Genomic DNA, 17,585 nt, shown 5'->3' with positions numbered 1-17,585 from the left:
AGCAGAAGCAGCCCCTCCCGCACCTCTGCATTTTGGTCATCCAATGGGCGTGCAGGGCCAAGAGAGAATCTGGCCCAGGATGTCTCAGATTAAGGTTTGAGGAGAATTACGCAGGAGGCGTTTGGCACCGAGTACAAGTGCAAAAAGGGTGCTCTGTTGATATTATTATTACCTGTAGCCCCCTTCTAGGGCTCACCAAAAGGAGAAAACTTGGGGAAGGGGGAGGGACTGAAATGATTTTAAACTCTTTATATGTAGCAAATGTGGCGCTCCTGATACCCCTGGAAATCAGCTCTCTGCACAGCCCCTCACTACCACTATAATTGTGAAATTGAAGGGGTCAGAGATTTGCCCAAGATCACACAGTGAGTTCTGGTAAAAGACAGCTGGGATGGAGGGGGTGGAGCAAGCCTCACACCCCACACCCTTCCGGCCCCAGGCTTTGCCTCTGGACAAGGGTAATAAGGCTTTCTCTAAGGGAGGTGAGGCAGGGAAGATCTACACAGTAGGTACTCAGTATTGAAAGGAGATGACAATTGTGACACACAGCTTTTCCCTTTGTCCCTACCCAATTAGTCATCGATTCCGTTGATTTCATATCATAACTACTTCTGAGAGTGCACCCCTAGACACCCTCCCATGACCATGACCAAGCTTCAGTAAAAATGGCAACTAAGGTGTCATTTCCTACCCGATACATAGTGTGTTCAAGGCACCAGGCCCATGATCTTATCTCACCTCAGGCCCCTGATGTCTCCATTTCACAGAAAGAAACTGAGGCTCAGGGAAACTAAGAACCAAGAGTCAGGGGAGCCCAGATTCAAATGAATTTCTACGTGGTGCCAAAAGTCTGCCTCGTTCTGTGAAAACCTAAGGCATCAGGCCATCCATCTGCCACTCTGAGTCACTGTCTCCCCACTGGACTGAGCTCCTCAAAGCAAGGCCTGGGTGTCTCCTCTTGAACCCCCAGCATGGGCCTGCCTGTCACCTTACAGGTATTCAATTAAGGCTTGTCCACACGGATTATGGGTTTCAGACTCTCCAAAACATGGGGTAAAAACACCATTTTCTTTCTTCTGAGGGTCTCCCATGGGAACGGAGGATAAATCATCCCACAGAAATCTATGGAGAAAGACATCGGCTTTCAAGGAATTTCCCAATCAATATGCACAGTGGAAAACTCATTGTCATTGATAAGTCCATTATAACTAAGAAGTCAAGAAATTTGTTCTCAATATTAGAACTTTTGTACCAAAAACTGTACCACTTTAACTGGTTGCCTCAATCACCTGCAAAGTTCATTTATATATAATAATTTGTTCCCAGTTATGTTAGAGAACTCAGGCATTACTTCCATCACCAAATATACTAATGTCTTATAATATCTCCTCAATTAATGCATTAAAAATAATGTAAATTAAAAGTCATGTCCAAAAGTGCCTCAGTTGAATGTGCTGAGAGACGAGGGGATATGACAGAATATGAATGGAGGCAGAAATTGGTTCACTTCCTAAGGGTGAGTTATGCTGCCAATTAACTGTGCCATAGTGTTGGTCTCATTCTAACCCACCTTCAGGCTTCATCCTGGTCTATTGACAAAAGGTTGCTACAAATGTTTGGTGAGTAAAATAATGTCTTCTTCTCTGTCACAGAAGTGGGTACTCCTCTATGACTAGAAGGTAAAATAACTTAACATATACCAGGGAGCATGGGAATTTGAGTTCTTTCTCCAGCTCCTAAGACCACAAATAGCAGAATGGTGAATCCCAACACACACCAGCACATCCTTTAACCCAGCAACCCATTCACACATAAACTCAACCCTTAACAAAGAGCAAAAACAACCTAGAAGCAACCTAAATATCCAACAAGAAAAACGTAGTTAAACTATGAGCTTTTCATATGACAGAATACGCATTCGTTCTAATATGGAGTATTTTTGAAGACTATTTAATAATACTTCAAAAAGTAGAAACTTACAGTATACTCCTACCTTTATAATGACAGACCATACAACTGAGAGAGAGCCATACGTGAGCATATCTACATGTACATCCTCACTACACATATCTATGGAGGGAACAGAGGGAGAGGGAAGAAAGATGGGGGGAGAAAAATGAATGAAATGTATCAGAATGTAATACTGGTTATCTTCTGGTGGTGGAATTACATGTTTTTTTATTTTATTTTTGTATATTATTTTTCCAAATTTCTATTAAAACCTAAACTTTTGTGATTCAGAGAAACAAAAATCAAAACAAAACTAGACTTACAAACTTTAACTTAATAAAGCTGGTCTATTGAAAAAAGTTATCTTGATATTATTCTAAAAATACAGGCAGAGACACAGGCATAAAGATAAAGATATTCATCAGTTTTTGGTTTATCATTTGTGGTTTTTCAAAAACTTTGCATTCCTGTGGTTACCAGGAGCTGCAGGGAGGGAGGAGGGGGTGTTGTTGTTTAATAAGTATATGGTAAATACATGTGCATTTACGTTTTGACCCAGCAATACAATTCTAATGATCTATCACAAAAGTATACTGATAAAAATATGAAATGGCATATGCTCAAGGCTATTTATTTTAACACTTAAAACAGTAAAGTAATGGAAACAACACAAGTGCCTATCAACAGGAGAACGGTACAGCCTCACAATTTTAATAAATGTTTATCAAGAACAGTAGTTTTAATGAGGAAGAACTCTGCATATAGCTATGAGTGCTCTCCAGTATATATTGTCAAGTAAAAGAAAACAAGATGTAAAAGAGTATATTTTATAGTAGGCCCTGTTCGTTTTTAATAAGGGGGAAGGATATAAATGCATATACGTATGACTTTTTCTATATATAAAAGTAACAATGGAAAGGTAAACCAAAAATTAATAAAAATAGTTACCTAGATTACCTATAGGAATAGAAGAACAGATTGAAGAGAGGGTAGGAGATAGACTTCTCTTAAAGTATTTTATTAGTTTTGACCAAATTTGTGTAAAAGTTTTACATAATTTAGAAATAAAATAAAAAGGACAATATCCCTAAAAATAAAAAAACTAAAACAAATGACTCCATCTACACAATAGTTGGTATATAACCACAAAGAGAGGAATTATTTCAAGAAACTTAAAAATATACTATTATGACTGTACATCATAAAGATAAAACACCTATACCAAGTAATTCTAAACTGTGTTCAGCAAGCTTATTATTAGTGATAACGGTCTATAATTATTAATGTGAACACAGTGAACAAGAAATAGAGGAAATTTCCTCATGTTAACAAAGAATACCTACCAAAAATCTACAACTAACATTATACTTAATGGTGAGAAACTAGAAGCTTTCCTGCTAAGATCAGGAATATGGCAAGGATGTCCCCCCTCGCCACTCTTTACCAACATCACGCTGGAAGTCCTAGCTAATTGCTACACACTGAATTCTTGTTTTCTCCCAAAATTCAGATGTTGAAACCTAATCCCCAAGGTGATGGAATTTAGAGGTGGGGCCTTTGGGAGGTGATTAGGTCATGAGGTTGGAGCCCTCTTGAATGTGATTAGTGCCCTTATAAAAGAGCTCCCTCAACCCCTTCCTCCATGTGAGCTTCCTCAACCTTCCTTCCTCCTAGAAAGAAGATGGCCATCTATGAACTGGAGAGTGAACCTCACCAGATACCAGGTCTGCTGCCACCTTGATCTTAGACTTCCCAGTCTCCAGAACTGTGAGAAATAAATTTTTGTTGTTTATAAGCCACCCAGTCTATGGTAATTTGTTATTGCACCCCAAAAGGACTAAGACACTAATGCAATATGACAAGAAGAGGAAATAACAGGTACACTGATTGGGAAGGAAGAAATGAAACTGTCTTTTACAAATGACATGACTGTCAATGTAGAAATTCCTGGAACTAACAAGCGATTATAGCAAGGTTGAAGGACACAAAGTTAATATACAAAAGTCCATCGCTTTCCTGTCTACCAGTGCTGAACAAGTAGAATTTGAAATTAAAAATTCAATACCATTTATATTAGCACTCCCAAAATGAAATACGTAGGTATAAATCTTACAAACTATGTGCATCATCTGCATGAGGAAAAACGATGAACAAATCCAGGAAGTACTAAATAAATGGAGAGATATTCCATGTTTACGAATAGGAAGACTCAATATTATCAAGATGTCAGTACGTAAAACAAGAGAGACCAATGGTTCCCAACTAAAAGGCATTATCAATTAAATCTATTATTATCCAAAATTTAAACAGCGCTATGATGGACAGTTAACAAGTAGTTGCTCATATTTCCTCTGGTTAATAAACTCCTTCTTGGCCAATAAATGAATAATTATATTATTGACATAAGGGGGAAAAACCAATATGAAGTGTGAAAATAGTTTCCTCTAAAAAAGTATGTTGTTATAATTATAATTATCTAATAAAGACCCTACCTCATACAAAAGAGCTGATGTGCCATTGCTTTTTAACAACCCACTACTGGTTGTGCTATTCGGTTTGAAAGACTTTGATCTGTATTCATGTAAAAACTACTTTTTACTATCAAGTAAGTAAAGCAAGCATTTCTTGCGTAAAAATAACGTACTCAAAAACATCATGTGGCTAAAAAAAATTGAAAAACACAGGTATAATTTCTTTTAAATTTTGTCCTCTCTAGCCCAGTGGCTTTTATTGTCTGAAGTTTTATAGTGTGTTCTTTAAATCACAGGCTTGAAACCTTTGTGAAGTTGGGGACCAACCTCTGTCTTGTTAATCATTGTATTCCCTGTGAAGGCTCCTGAAACAGATGTTAAAATAGCTATTAAAGACCAAAAATTAAACAGTATGTTCTTTGACTCCTCGTTCAATTCTGTCATCAGATGTGAGAAGAAAATTCAGGTTACCTTGCGTGATATAGGCAAAGCTTTTTAAGGTTTAAAGGTTAAATAATACCATATCAAAAGTTTTATGAAGAGCTGCCTAAGGTTTAACACTATGTGAAATGATTATTATGAGAAATAGGCATACTTAAAAATATTAGATTATAGGGCCGGCTGGTTCGACTCCCACAGGGATGGTGGGCTCCGCCCCCTGCAGCTAATAAAGGCAACTGGACCTGGAGCTGAGCTGCGCCCTCCACAACTAAGACTAAAAGGACAACAACTTGACTTGGAAAAAGTCCTGGAAATACACACTGTTCCCCAATAAAGTCCTGTTACCCTTCCCCAATAAACTCTTTAAAAAAAGAAAATATTAGATTATAGACATTCTCATTTCACCTTTGAAATGGAAATATAAAAAACAAATTACACTGTCATCAGATTTTAATTAGTGAAAAATTGTTTTCAATGAATACATCTGATTTATAACAAGCAACCGCTGACTTAGCTCTCAAATATTCTGACAATCTAGGCCTGAAATTTCATCTTCAATTATTTTTAAGCAGCATGCAACATCAACAATTCAATAGTTTAAAAATCACCATCGTAAAAAAAAAATCACCATCATGTTCTGATCTTTTAAAACAGATTCATGAATGTTGCTTAGTATAATCTTATCTAAAGTTGGAAACGGACTTCATGGTTTTTTTCTTCTTTTTTACAATACCAGTCACAATGTTGGGGTCTTGTGAAGGATGTTTCAATAAGTTTAAAGAAAAATTAAAATTGTAAAACATGGCAATTCTGTCTATTGAAAACAACATACACTAAGAAGTATGTTTTAAAAATATTATTGATATTTGCCTCCATTAAGACCAGGAATATAAAATTGTAATAAATTCTGGTTTTGGTATACATATCATATTTTACACATTTTTTTTTTTAAGGAGGACACAGCTCAGTGGCCCATGCAAGGATCGAACTGGCAACCTTGGTGTTATGAGCACCATGCTCTAACCAAATGAACTAATAGGCCACCCCGATATACATATTTTAAATTTAAAATATTGTGAGTATTAATACATCTACTTTTCAATTTTTCAAAAATTTTTTAACTACTGTAACATTTTTGGAAAATTAACTATTAACGAATTAGTAAGAGTATGCATCTACTAATATGCATTTTCTTTCACCTCTGGATCCAATATGACTTGACTGGGCACTGGCTGTATCCCCTACTTACTCTCCTGGAAAGTCCCAACACTTTGTATATTTATTTCCTAACTGAATGTGTTTCCCTTTCTCTAAATTTGTAGCAGGATTTCTCCCCAGAAACAATCCTAAGTCTGTAAGAAAAAAACTTTAGCATGCTAAGATTTGGAGCCATCAAATCTCTCAATAGATGAATACTTTTGGTAAAATATTATATAAGAAAGGAAAGAATAAAACTCATAGGAACAGTCCAGAAAAATGAAAAGTTCGGTGTTTGCTAAGTGAGAAACGTCTCCAGAGAAGGTTTAGTAGAGCAGTCAGGGCTACAAGAAGAAAGCTTTTAACTCACTATTGATAGGGCACCAAGCTGGTCCCCAAATCAAGAGGCACCTCTTTCAGAAGGCATATCCTGATACCACAAAGGTAACCAAAGATTTCATGCTACCTTATATGAATATAGACCAATTAATGCTTACTCATTGTGTTCTTTTCCTCTTTTTATATTGACATAACGAGGTCTTTTGATGGCAGGATTCTTTTATTTCACCCAACAAAATAAAGGAACATATCAGTACTTCTCAACAGAAATTTTCTAATAAAGTATCCCTAATGTCAAAAGAAAGCAAGCCCCTATCCTGGAGATATGGCTCAAAGCCGTGTCTTCTATTATATTAAACGTAAATGGAGTTTCTATTCTACTCCGTAATATCCCTATACTTACTATTGTGCTATATTAAAACATAGTAAAAAAATAAATAAATATATAATAAAACTAAATATTTCACATGAAAATTTCTCAAGTTTCTTACCACTAGAAACCGAGGTTCCTCTAAGATGTATCACGTTTATACATATACACTGAAACTTCGTGTAGACCATGGCACATTAATATTCCTGAATAACCCACAAGGAAATACATTTATATCTTGGGTATTTGGCACAAAACTTCCACTTTTGCATTTTAGACGGTATCCCACAATCTCTGTTTGTTTTTGTAATATTAATGTTTTAAAGTACTTACTATCAAGGACAATTGACATTGTAGGATGATGGACCATGTTTTATCTTGCGACATCGGGTACCCCTTAGCATACTTCAGGGGTATTCAGGTTCAGAAGTCTTACTGATTGGCTCAAGTTCATGAACCATTGCTTCCTAAGGTTGTAGAAACACCTATAAAAAGAAGTAAGGAGCTTTGTAATGAATGCATTCGTACTGGGTGTTTGGGAGTATAGAAGAACTCTCTATACTGTCATTACAACTTTCCTATAAGTCTAAGTCTATTCTAAAATTTAAAAAGGCTATTTTTAAAAATTCCACCTTCAGTAAATGAGGAACTAAGGGCCAGTACTTCATTATGACTTTTCATTAATACTGTAACCTGAATAACTGGTCTTAAACTTAATTTTCCCGCCCTAGCCCTAGTCACAAGTTTAGAAATGAGCTCATATTAAAGCTATTGTAGTGTTTAGGCTCCAGTTTTTCCATCTTTGACACAGTTTTCCTTCTTACTCTGCTGGAAATAGTGGGAAATCATTTAAATAGTCCCAAGGGACTGGGCAAACAGGTCAGCAAAAATGGTAATAAAAGGGAAGAACTTGGAAAGGACAGGTAAACCCTCAAGAGAATTAGCCTCTAGATGGGCTATTAAGTAGCCCAGGTATGTAATGGTCCAGTGGCTACTGGGCAAATAGATAAAACTGGAATTCAGATTTTTAACAACAGACCCTAATTTAGCCACTTCTTCACCCCCACAAAGGAAACTCCTCATAAAGTGGCAGCACCTCCTGAGGGCAAGCTGTACTCCCGGCTGACAGGGCGAAGTTACTAGAAGCGGGTCCTTGCCCTTTGCTCTCCTTCAGAATCTCGCAGTCGTGGTGGAAGGCTCGGGCATATGGGCAGAGGACCGGGCGGGGGCACAGACCAAAACCCCGAGAGTTAAACTCTCCACACGCAGCACCTGAGGATCGCAAACGGCGCGCACGCAGCGAACACGCGAGAGATGCACGGAGAGGAAATACTGCGCATGCGGAGGAGGCGGCCGCACGAGCGACGGGACGTACCGCGCATGCGCCATTCCCCTGGGCGGTGCCTTTTCTCCTCAGGGCAGGTGATAGGCGGCCTCGCTTTCTAGCCCTCTGGCCCCGCCCCCTACGCGGCTCACCCGCCAGGCGCGTTGCCATGGGAACCCAGCGGCCTCGGCTGTCCGTCTGCTGCGCCGCCCCGCGGGTCGCCTTTGCCTACCTGGCTCCTGCGACAGTGGGAGGGCATGGAGCTTTCGAGAACCTCAGTCGACGACACCAGCAAGCCGACGGGCCTGGGCCGTTGCCGGCATTTCTTTTGGCTGGCCGTCGTGTTCGACACTGTGGGCGCCATAGTGATGTTCACTGGGGTCTTCGCTGACCTGCTCTTCTGCGACCTGCTGCTCTACCTGGGTGCCGTCATCATTTTCCTCAGCCTCCTCTGGTGGGTCGTCTGGTACACCGGCAACATCGAACTGACTCCTGAAGAAGCCTTTAAAAGGTCCTTCCACGTGCCCTTCGCCCCCATGGTGGACCCTGCAAGCCAGACCGTCAGCCACCGCTTTTCTTTAAGGTTCTGCAACGTCCCCAGACCCTTTTGGTGGATCCGGCCAGGGTGGTGCCGCAGGAGGCTCCTCCAAAGGAACGTGTCTCTGAGTATGACCGTCTCGGGCCAGGTAGAAAAACAGCCAGCAACGGAGGACCAGGGTAACGACGGAATGACAAGTGTCAAGAAGAGTAGCGATGCTGAAGACTTGGGCAGAGAGGATCTGGGCCCCAGACCAGAAGCTGTCCAAAGTGCAGAAGGAGTTTGTGCCCCAGACCCTGATTCTGGTCCACGGTGCTGCGAGGCTCGTCTGCTGAGGTTTTTCGAACCAGCATCGACCCATCTGCTGCCACCTGAGTCCACTTCACCTCCTCTGGACCAGCCTCTGCCTCCAGTTATCCTCACCTCTGTGGTCCCCTCGGCCCCTACCAGTCAACCTCTAGCTAGTCTGACTTCCAGGAACCTTCCTGTAGTTTCCTCGGCCTCTAAGAGCCAACCTCCAGCCACTCTTGCCTCTACAAGCCTGCTTGCTGTCCCCATGTCCTCTGCCGGTCAGCCTCTGGACACCCTGGCCTCTAAGAGCCAGGCTACAGCCATGGTGGTCTCACAGAGCCACTCCCTGTCTGTGGATGCACAGAGTCACCTCCAGGTCCACGTAGCCTTAGAAAGCAATCTCCAGAATGTTTCTCCGGCCTCTCAAACCCAGTCTCAACCTGTTCAGGGTCCCCAAGCCCAGATTTTGGCCAAGTCCCCCGCTCTGATCCACCTTTTGTCGACCCCATCTTTTCAGACCCAGTCTGTGCGCCTGAGGGTCGCCTCGGCTGCCCAGGACTTTCAGGTCCTATGTGACTCTCAACAGGCACCCCAGAGCAGTGCTTTAGTCCAAGAGATTGCTCTCAGCCAGGCTTCACCTGCCCAGGAGATTCTTAAGAAGCCAGTTGCTCAGGCTTTCGAGACTGTGCCACCAACGGGCCAGGAGCTAAGTCAGGAAGTCCCTGGCACCATGTCCCCACTGCCTGAGTCCCCAAGTCCAGCTACTGAGGTCCAGCAGTCAGTGTCCCCTGAGAGTGCATCTACCCCCACCTTGGAGAAGAGCAGTCACCCTCTCTAGTATAGAACCACACCCCAGCCATCCAAGTGGTCGCTCAGACCTCTGCCAAGTAAGTGCCTTGGGAGGAATCTTCACCTACAGTATTCCTAGATCGTTTCCAGGTCTGTGTTCTGGTTCTCTCCTCAACCCCTTCTGTTCAAAAAAATTAAGTTAATGGTGGTAGGGTGGCCTTCTCTTTCTGTGATTAGATCTTTGGAACTTAGGTAGGTTTCTGAAACCTAGTGCCCTGAGTTGTAAGGTTTTACCCACTCTACCAGATACTAGTGTGATCAGTTTCTTTTATTTAGATCTATTCTGGAAAGGGTGGTAATTACTTTTCTTCTGAGAGCTCTAAGGTGTGGGAGCGAGGGGAACTGCAATGTTTCTGAAACAAAATGGTTTTAGATGGTACACGTAGCATTAAATAGCAATGAGCCCTTCAGTGGGAAAGTTATTCCCTTTTCAATTCTTTGAAAATCTTTGTGATTATATCAAGGAGAATAGTTTTGCGGGTTAGTGATCTCTAAAATGTCTAACATTTTGGTAGGCAACAAGTGAACCCAGCTAGGATTTAATACCATTTGTGTTTACAGAGTCATTTCAATGCATAATATCTATTTATGCCAAGTAATACTGGTTTTTCTATTTACAATAGTGATGGTTGCTTTTTGAAATATATTAAAGTAAAATAAAAACCCAAAACACTGTATGAGTCAACCTAAAGGCAAAAGTTAATTGTGTAGATGAAACTTGAACAGATTCTGAAATTTAGAAAACGTTTGATTATTTGTACTACGTCACAGGAGCTTTCTACTAATTCGCAAGACCCTTGGTGCTAACCTGTTCGATGAACTTTGTGGTTAAGGCCGTTGAGAATGAATTCCACTTAACTCTCCAACCCCCTGACAATTAGAAAAGTAGAAAAGACCATGTGAATGTCAAAATGGGTGACCCTGCTTCTCTGCACATTAAGTGCTGTCATACTAGTATACATCGCTGAGTATCACTTTCCTGGTCTTTCTCTCTAATCCTGTTCCATTCAATTATCTGCTCTTTAGGAGGGAGGCGGGAAGAGTACGGGACATAGCAATACTTTGGAGATTATGCTATCTATGCTCCTTGTTGCTTAACTGTACCAACATATTATCCAAGAAGGTATTCATCCTTATTTCATATTGGTTGGTTCCATTTCCAGCATGTGATACAACTGAATCTTAAGTGGAAGTCAAACTCTTCATTTTCTTACAAATTTCTCCAATTCTCCTTTAAGAAAATGTATAGACACACTCTCTGTAGCTGTGTACACATATATCTATTCCAAAGATAATCGGTAGGGGCAAGCGTTTTGGCTCTTTTGGTTTTGTACAATTTAGACACTTGGGTTCTAAAATGAAATACATTCAGCGATTTGTTTCTTTCTATTGAAAAAAGAGCAAAACACTAACAAACTAATCATCTCAGAAGGAAAGCATTTAATATCACTGAAAAAGATTATTAATTTTTCCCATTAATTTTGTTCTTTCAGGTAATTTACATAATGGAAATAACTTTCCATTTAATTCTTGAAGGAGACTTGAGCACCTACTGCGTGCCAAGAATAATGATAAACACATATAAAGATGAAAGGATGCAGACCTTGCCATCAGAAAGCTTATGGACTTTGTTCTCTAACTCAAAGTAGTGGCTCTAGTGAAGAGAACATTTTATACAAGGAAGAAGAAGCAGTGGGCTGGTGTCTACCTAATAATTCTTAATGGAAGAATTATTTTTTGACAGGGAGAGCCATGCGATGCCCTTTAAATAATTAATTCCTTGACCAGATATTTATTGAATTTCTAGCAGGTGCTAGGCATTACGTTAGGCCTGATAAATTGGGGATTGATTCAGAGCTAAAGGAGATGAGCCTGCTTTCCAAGCACTCTCTGTTTATCAAGGGAGACCGACATACCAGGAATAACTAACACAGTGTGATATAACAGAAGTCTAGTCGAAGTGCCTTCAGAATACATGTGTGGGATGGGTGAGGGGCTTTTGAGTTGGATCCTAAAATAGGTGTTCATGGGGTGAAGAAGATGGGAAGATCATTCCATGTGAAGGAAAAAGCATCAACAGAAAGGCCCAGGCATAACACAGGTGTAACAGTCCATGACTCGTTAGGGACACATTTGGGAAAGGATAGTCTGATGCTATAAGCAAGGGTGCTTAGGATATAGAAGTTGGGGGGAAGGGAGGGAGAGAGAGCAGGAGGGGAAAGAGAGAGAGGCCTTTGAATACCTGCTTTTTAAGCGGGGTGTTTTGTGTTCTTAATTCTACCTGTGGGCTCTGTTATAAAGTAATGGCAGCAGGCCTATAGAGAATAATTGCTAAGGTCTCTCCCAGTTCTCAGCGGAAAACATCTCTTAGATGTTAGCAACAGTTCCTAACTGAAGTGTAGGCTCCATGGGTATTCATCTTGGAAAGCGCTTTCTCGTGTTTATTTACTTGTACATAACATTATTTTTTTTTGATACAAAGATGACATCAGATAGAATAAACACCAAATGTTATAACACATTTCTGCATATGTACTTCTCTAACGTAGGGGGTTGATAAATTTTCTAGTGAGGCCCAGATAGTAAATATTGTAGGCTCGGGGGGCCTAAAAGCAAAATAAGGATATTATGTGGCTGCTTATATCACGAGAAAGAAGACTCCTGCTCCCCTTGTTTGCCAGGGGTGGGCTGTGCAGTTGTTTTGACCCCAGTTGCAGCAGCTGAAGTCATATACCTAACCAAGAGCCACTGGCCCAAGGGACAGGGAGAGGGGCCTGGCTGTTCAGGCCTGCAGCCAACACAGTGTATTTCACACTGCACCAATGGCACTCAGCTCTGAGGGCGCCATTGCCTTACAGAACCTGGCTATCTCCTCTTGGTCCGCTGGCCTGAGGAGGGGCGATTTGCCAAGTGTCTGACTCCTAGAATGAGATTCTGCTGTTTGGTGCGTGGCATTTGCCAACAGTGGAGTCTACAGTGAATAGGTGGTGATGACGCTCAGGCCCTGAGCAGTCCGCTGGCCAGACAGGCAGGCACTGGGTGCTCTGGGGGGAGCAGGGGTGGAAACTGATGCCCCGGCGTGGACTCGGAGGCTCAGACCAATAGCCCACGGTAACAGGAACACACAGAGTGGGAGGGTGCCACTGGCATCTAATGGGTAGAGGCCAGAGGTGCTGCGAAACACCCTACAGTGGACAGGCCAGCCCCTCACACACAGAGTTTCTCCAGCCCAAAGCACGATTAATGTGAGGTGGAGAAACCTTGATTTAGAATAACAAAAAATTGCTCTATAGCTCATGAGGTATTTAAAGAAAAAAATCTTATTTTGATCCTCAGATGAATCATTGCCTCTTGTATAGTAATGGTGTCTTCTCTACTCAACCTTGCAAATCTTACTCGTGCTTGTTTTATTTATGTTTGTCTTCCCATTTTGTATCATGCTTGAATAAATATGCATACAAGGCATTTATTAACAATAATAGCTGACCTTTATTGGGTGTTTATAATACACTACACCCTGTACTGAGTAATTTCCCGGTATTTCATCCCTCACAACAATCAGAGGTAGGCATCGTTATTATCTTTACTTCAAGGAAGCTAGATTTAATATTGAGAGGTTGGTAGATTTGATATTGAGAAGTTAATTTTCTCAATGTCACACAAGTGGAAGAGGTAGAATTGATGTATAACTGATGTGTAATTTGGTGTATAGTATAAGCTTTCCTTCCAAGTTAAAGTTATTAATGAGCCTTTTTCTTAAGCCTGTTATCACTTGAGCTGTAATACTCTAGATTAGTCAATGGGTTACTTCTCTATTTAAAGCCTTACTTTCAGAGAGGATGAAAATTGACAGCTCTTTAATTTTTTTGTTACGTTCTATGTCACCTCAAATAAAAATTACTTTTTTCTTTCCAGAACTCACCAATGTTTCTACACATTTAAGTGCCAACTTTATAAAAGCACAAATAGTTACATTAATCTCATTTTGGAAACCTCCATCTGGAATCATGACCAACTCAGACCAGCAGACTTACTAGACGGCCTCTGCCAAGTATATGAGTTTCAGTGTTGGGGAGAGTTTTCTAGCTTTAGATCATAAAGTTATTTATTGCCAGAATTTTAAGCCATAATAAACTATGCCACTCCAGATGAACTTTCTTTTAAAATAAGTTGTTTTTTGTAGATAGACTTCTCTTGTGAAAGCCTTGCAATATTCCAAATGGAAAATGTTTCATGTACTCTGGGTGAAGTTGTTAAGTAAGTACAATTCCTATGGAAATGCAACTCCTTGCATTTAAGGATACTTCGTTACCTCATTAGCTGTCAGAAGGATTGACACAATCAATGCATGATAACAAGCTACAATTTATATTTACATGGTGGTGGATTTAAGTAACGTCTTAGTTTCCCCGTTTCCCTGGAATTTAAAATCTGCTGATTTAGTTGAATATTTTCATGCTAATAAAATAAAATTCATTTGGGACTGCCCTCATTTTATGATCTTTCTTTGTATCCATGGATTGTTTATGTAAGAATGCTCTAAATTCAGGGGTAGTTTCCTTTTGAAGTTCCCAATTACAGACAAAAGTACCTTTTTTTAGGTAGTACCATACTTTGGATAGAAACTTGCAAAACTTTTAGGAGTTTTTATGTGTCTTTCCCTTTTCTGTCCTATGTGCCAGTATTTCTATATTTATAATTTTAGAAAATTAACTAAAGCTGGAAGACTTTGCATTACAGGTGCTTGGAGAAAGAATAATTGGAAGGACTTTATGTTACATGACATAAGTCAGTCACAACAGGACACATACTTACTGTACGATTCCACTTATGTGAGATTTCCAGAGAATCAAATTCATAGAGGCAGAAATTAGAATGATGCTTGCTAGAGGCTGGGGAGAGTGGAGAAAGAGGTGCTGTTTAATGGGTGTAGTTTCAGATGAAAAGGGTTCTGGAGCTTGGTTACCCAACAGTGTGAATGTACATAATACTACTGAATCGTACCCTTAAAAGTGGTTAAGATCCTAAATTTTATGTGTATTTTGCCACAATTTTTAAAAAATAATAATTGGATTAAACCAGCAATGTATAAGTCATATGACACTTAAACATTTCTTTTTAAGTAATAAATATATGTAACCATTGCGCTTCTTTCTATATGTAAAATGCAGCAGATTGCTGCATCGTTTTGTCCTGCTTTGCAAAAGGACTAATTTGACTGTAAAGAGGGAGAAGGAATGAGTATTAGTATTACTAAAGGGTCCTCAAACAGTCGTTCATTTATTTCAGGAACCCCATTTTGGCTGTTTTCTCAATGGATCCTTTTCACCTCAGCCACCACCACCCTCCGCTAAGCAACTGTCACCTCAACACTAGGCTGTTAACTGAAATCCTAAGAGATAACCCCTTCTCTACTCTTGCTATGGGGTCTTACACATACTTTTCTCTCTGCCTTCAAAGCACTGTCCCCCTCTCATAGCCTCCTGACCCCTTCACCCTTAGGTTTCTACTCAATTGTCACTTTCTCAAGGGAACCTCCCTGAGCTCCCTAAAGGGATAAATTCTGCCCGTTACAGAACCACATAGCACCATGTGATCTCCTTGAAAGGACTTAATTTGTTAAATTTACATTTAATCAATATCTGTTCTTTCATTAGATAGTAAGCTGCATGAAGGCGAGGACCTTTACTATTATTATTTGCTGACCCAGTGCCTAGCACAGGGCCTGGGACGTAGGTGTTCAATAGATATTTGTTGACTAGATGAACGTAGATGTTAACTACTATTAGAATGAAAGTCTGTAGGTAAAGATAAAGCTGAGATTAGGTGGTGCCTACCAGACCAATTAGACAGATAAAACTGATTTCTAAGTTAGATACATTTGCCTTCTGAGGAACTGTGGGGAAGAATTAAGGTACTTTTCTCTGTAGCATCCTCCCGGTAAAAATCTGAAAAACATTCCAAATAAGCATTAAACAGCATGAGGATCTTGTATATTGCCACCATTGTTTTCCAACAAAATAGTGATTTTTTTTCTATGTTCCCCCCCAAAATATTAAAGATAAAAATGGAAATGTTATGGCTATTTACCATATAATTTTATATATTATGTTTTATTTTTTTGTTCTCTAATTGTTGCAAATATGTTTTGTGTCTTCAGTTGGACTGAAAATTTACTAAGGCTATGCTTTATACCAGTGGTTCTTAATTTTGGCAATATTGCTGCTCAGGGGACATTGGTAATGTCTGGAGACATTTTTGGTTGTCACAGTGGGGAGAGGGGTTATGCTACTGTCACCTGGTGGGAGAGGCCAGAGATACTGCTAAACATTATCCAATGCACCTGCTCCCCTCACAAAGCATTATCTGGCCCAAAATATCAGTCGTACCAAGGTTGAGAAGCTCTCTTTTATAGTTCTCTGTAATACTGGGATAAGGAAGGCACTAAATGACTTTAGAGAGGATACACACACACGTATATGTATATATGTGTGTGTGTATGTATATATAGGATATATATACACACACGTATGTATGTATACACAGACACATCTTCACTGTTGAGATCTTTGATTAATGCATAAAGTTTTTATAATAATTGGCTCATAAAACAATCATTGACTCTGGAAAGAAGAAAGGAACAAATGGGATATCTACTATTTTTTATTTAGCAATTGTTGATCTGGATCCTCCCTATGTTCAACTTTTTGAAAAACATTGGTTGAGCATTTACAGTGATCCTCTCATCCACAGCAAAGATTCATTAGCAGCCATTTGGTCCAATGACCTCACTTCTCTAGGTTAGAGAAGAGCAGCTGCCCCAAACTTGGCCAGTGAGAAGTTATTTTCTGGTGCCTTAAGCTATCCTCGTGTCCTTAGAACAGATTTTCCTTTTTCTGCTTAAGCTAGCTTGAGATACTTTCTATTACTTTCAAGCCAAGAAGCTTTAACCAACAGAACTACTCTAGGGATGATTGTAAAATTCATCTCTAGGGGGAAGACTGCCCTTTTGAAAAAAACAGTTTAATGGGTCTTCTGGGTATATGAAAGTAAAGCAGAAATTCATTCTGGAATGAAGAAGCTCAGGACAGTCACGAACAACTGTAATGCACAGTGAGGCAAAAGGATGACAGCATGGTGAGCCAGGCGGCATCTTTGCTTTATTGTTTTTGTTTTCAGAGGGGGCTCTGTATTTTCATTGATTTGACCTTGTGACAGAAAGAGTTGGGACTCTGGGAAAGGCAAGAGTGGGTAAAGGAGGTTTTTATCCTGTCAAGCTGAGTTTGCCCATAAAACTGGGTAACTGAGTAGAGGATCCCCAATGAAAGGACCTGACCAAAGAATTCCAACAGTGAATTATGCTATTTAGTTTTAAGATTTTTCTTGGAAGCTTAAGCTTCCATTCAAAAAATTTTGAAACGTGGCAACCTAGTCTGGCTTTGGGAAAATAAAGAAGGACCTGTGTTCAAGCTTATGGAGAACATAATGCAGGGGATGTATATTGGCACAACTTTGGAAAGCTCTTTGTTTCTTATATACCCTCCAAGCCTACAGTTCTACCCTAAAAATACTCTGGCACACATGGTTCAGGAGATTGTACAAGAGTATTCATAGCAATGTACATAATGGGAGAGGAAAGAAAGAAAACAATTGAAATGTTGGTGATAGGAAAATGGTTATATAAATCATGGTGTAGTCATATAATGAATGGAATGTCATATAGCAGAGAAAATGAAATATAACTACATATAACGGATGGATTCTAGAAACAATTAATTGAAAACAAGTAGCAGTATAATATAGCATGGAAATAAT

The 17,585-nt window shown here is 39.9% G+C and overlaps 2 protein-coding genes across 5 annotated transcripts in view; one reads left to right on the top strand and one right to left on the bottom strand.

Annotated features, from left to right (window-relative positions):
* Positions 1-8,121, bottom strand: part of LOC109433859 (group 10 secretory phospholipase A2) — a 31,918-nt gene extending 23,797 nt beyond the window's left edge. For 2 of the 3 annotated variants that reach the window (XR_012493047.1, XM_019710391.2), the window contains exons 1-2: positions 7,865-8,105; positions 7,102-7,253 (exon numbers count right to left, since the gene is read on the bottom strand). Coding sequence is in view for 2 of the 3 variants with exons in the window: in XM_019710391.2 (XP_019565950.1) it covers positions 7,102-7,138 (37 nt within the window). In the remaining variant the exon portion in view is untranslated. Of the gene's footprint in view, positions 1-7,101; positions 7,254-7,864 lie in introns of all 3 variants that reach the window. The other variant, XM_019710392.2, reaches the window with a different exon arrangement.
* Positions 8,122-8,180: 59 nt separating this feature from the next.
* On the top strand, positions 8,181-14,911 carry LOC109433866 (uncharacterized). Of its 2 annotated transcripts, none has more exons than XM_019710398.2 (2): positions 8,181-9,808; positions 13,686-14,911. In XM_019710398.2, the coding sequence occupies exon 1, from the start codon at positions 8,350-8,352 to the stop codon at positions 9,757-9,759; it is 1,410 nt and encodes a 469-aa protein (XP_019565957.2). In that variant the 5' UTR covers positions 8,181-8,349; the 3' UTR covers positions 9,760-9,808; positions 13,686-14,911. The 2 variants fall into 2 exon arrangements, with proteins under 2 accessions (XP_019565957.2, XP_074178640.1); XM_074322539.1 differs by having other exon boundaries at positions 11,264-14,911.
* Positions 14,912-17,585: the final 2,674 nt, after the last annotated feature.

The sequence above is a fragment of the Rhinolophus sinicus genome, linkage group LG18 (assembly GCF_036562045.2).
Source record: "Rhinolophus sinicus isolate RSC01 linkage group LG18, ASM3656204v1, whole genome shotgun sequence".
Lineage (NCBI taxonomy): Eukaryota > Metazoa > Chordata > Mammalia > Chiroptera > Rhinolophidae > Rhinolophus > Rhinolophus sinicus.
Note: the sequence above shows the minus strand (reverse complement) of the source record. Positions and strands in the feature narration are given on the sequence as shown.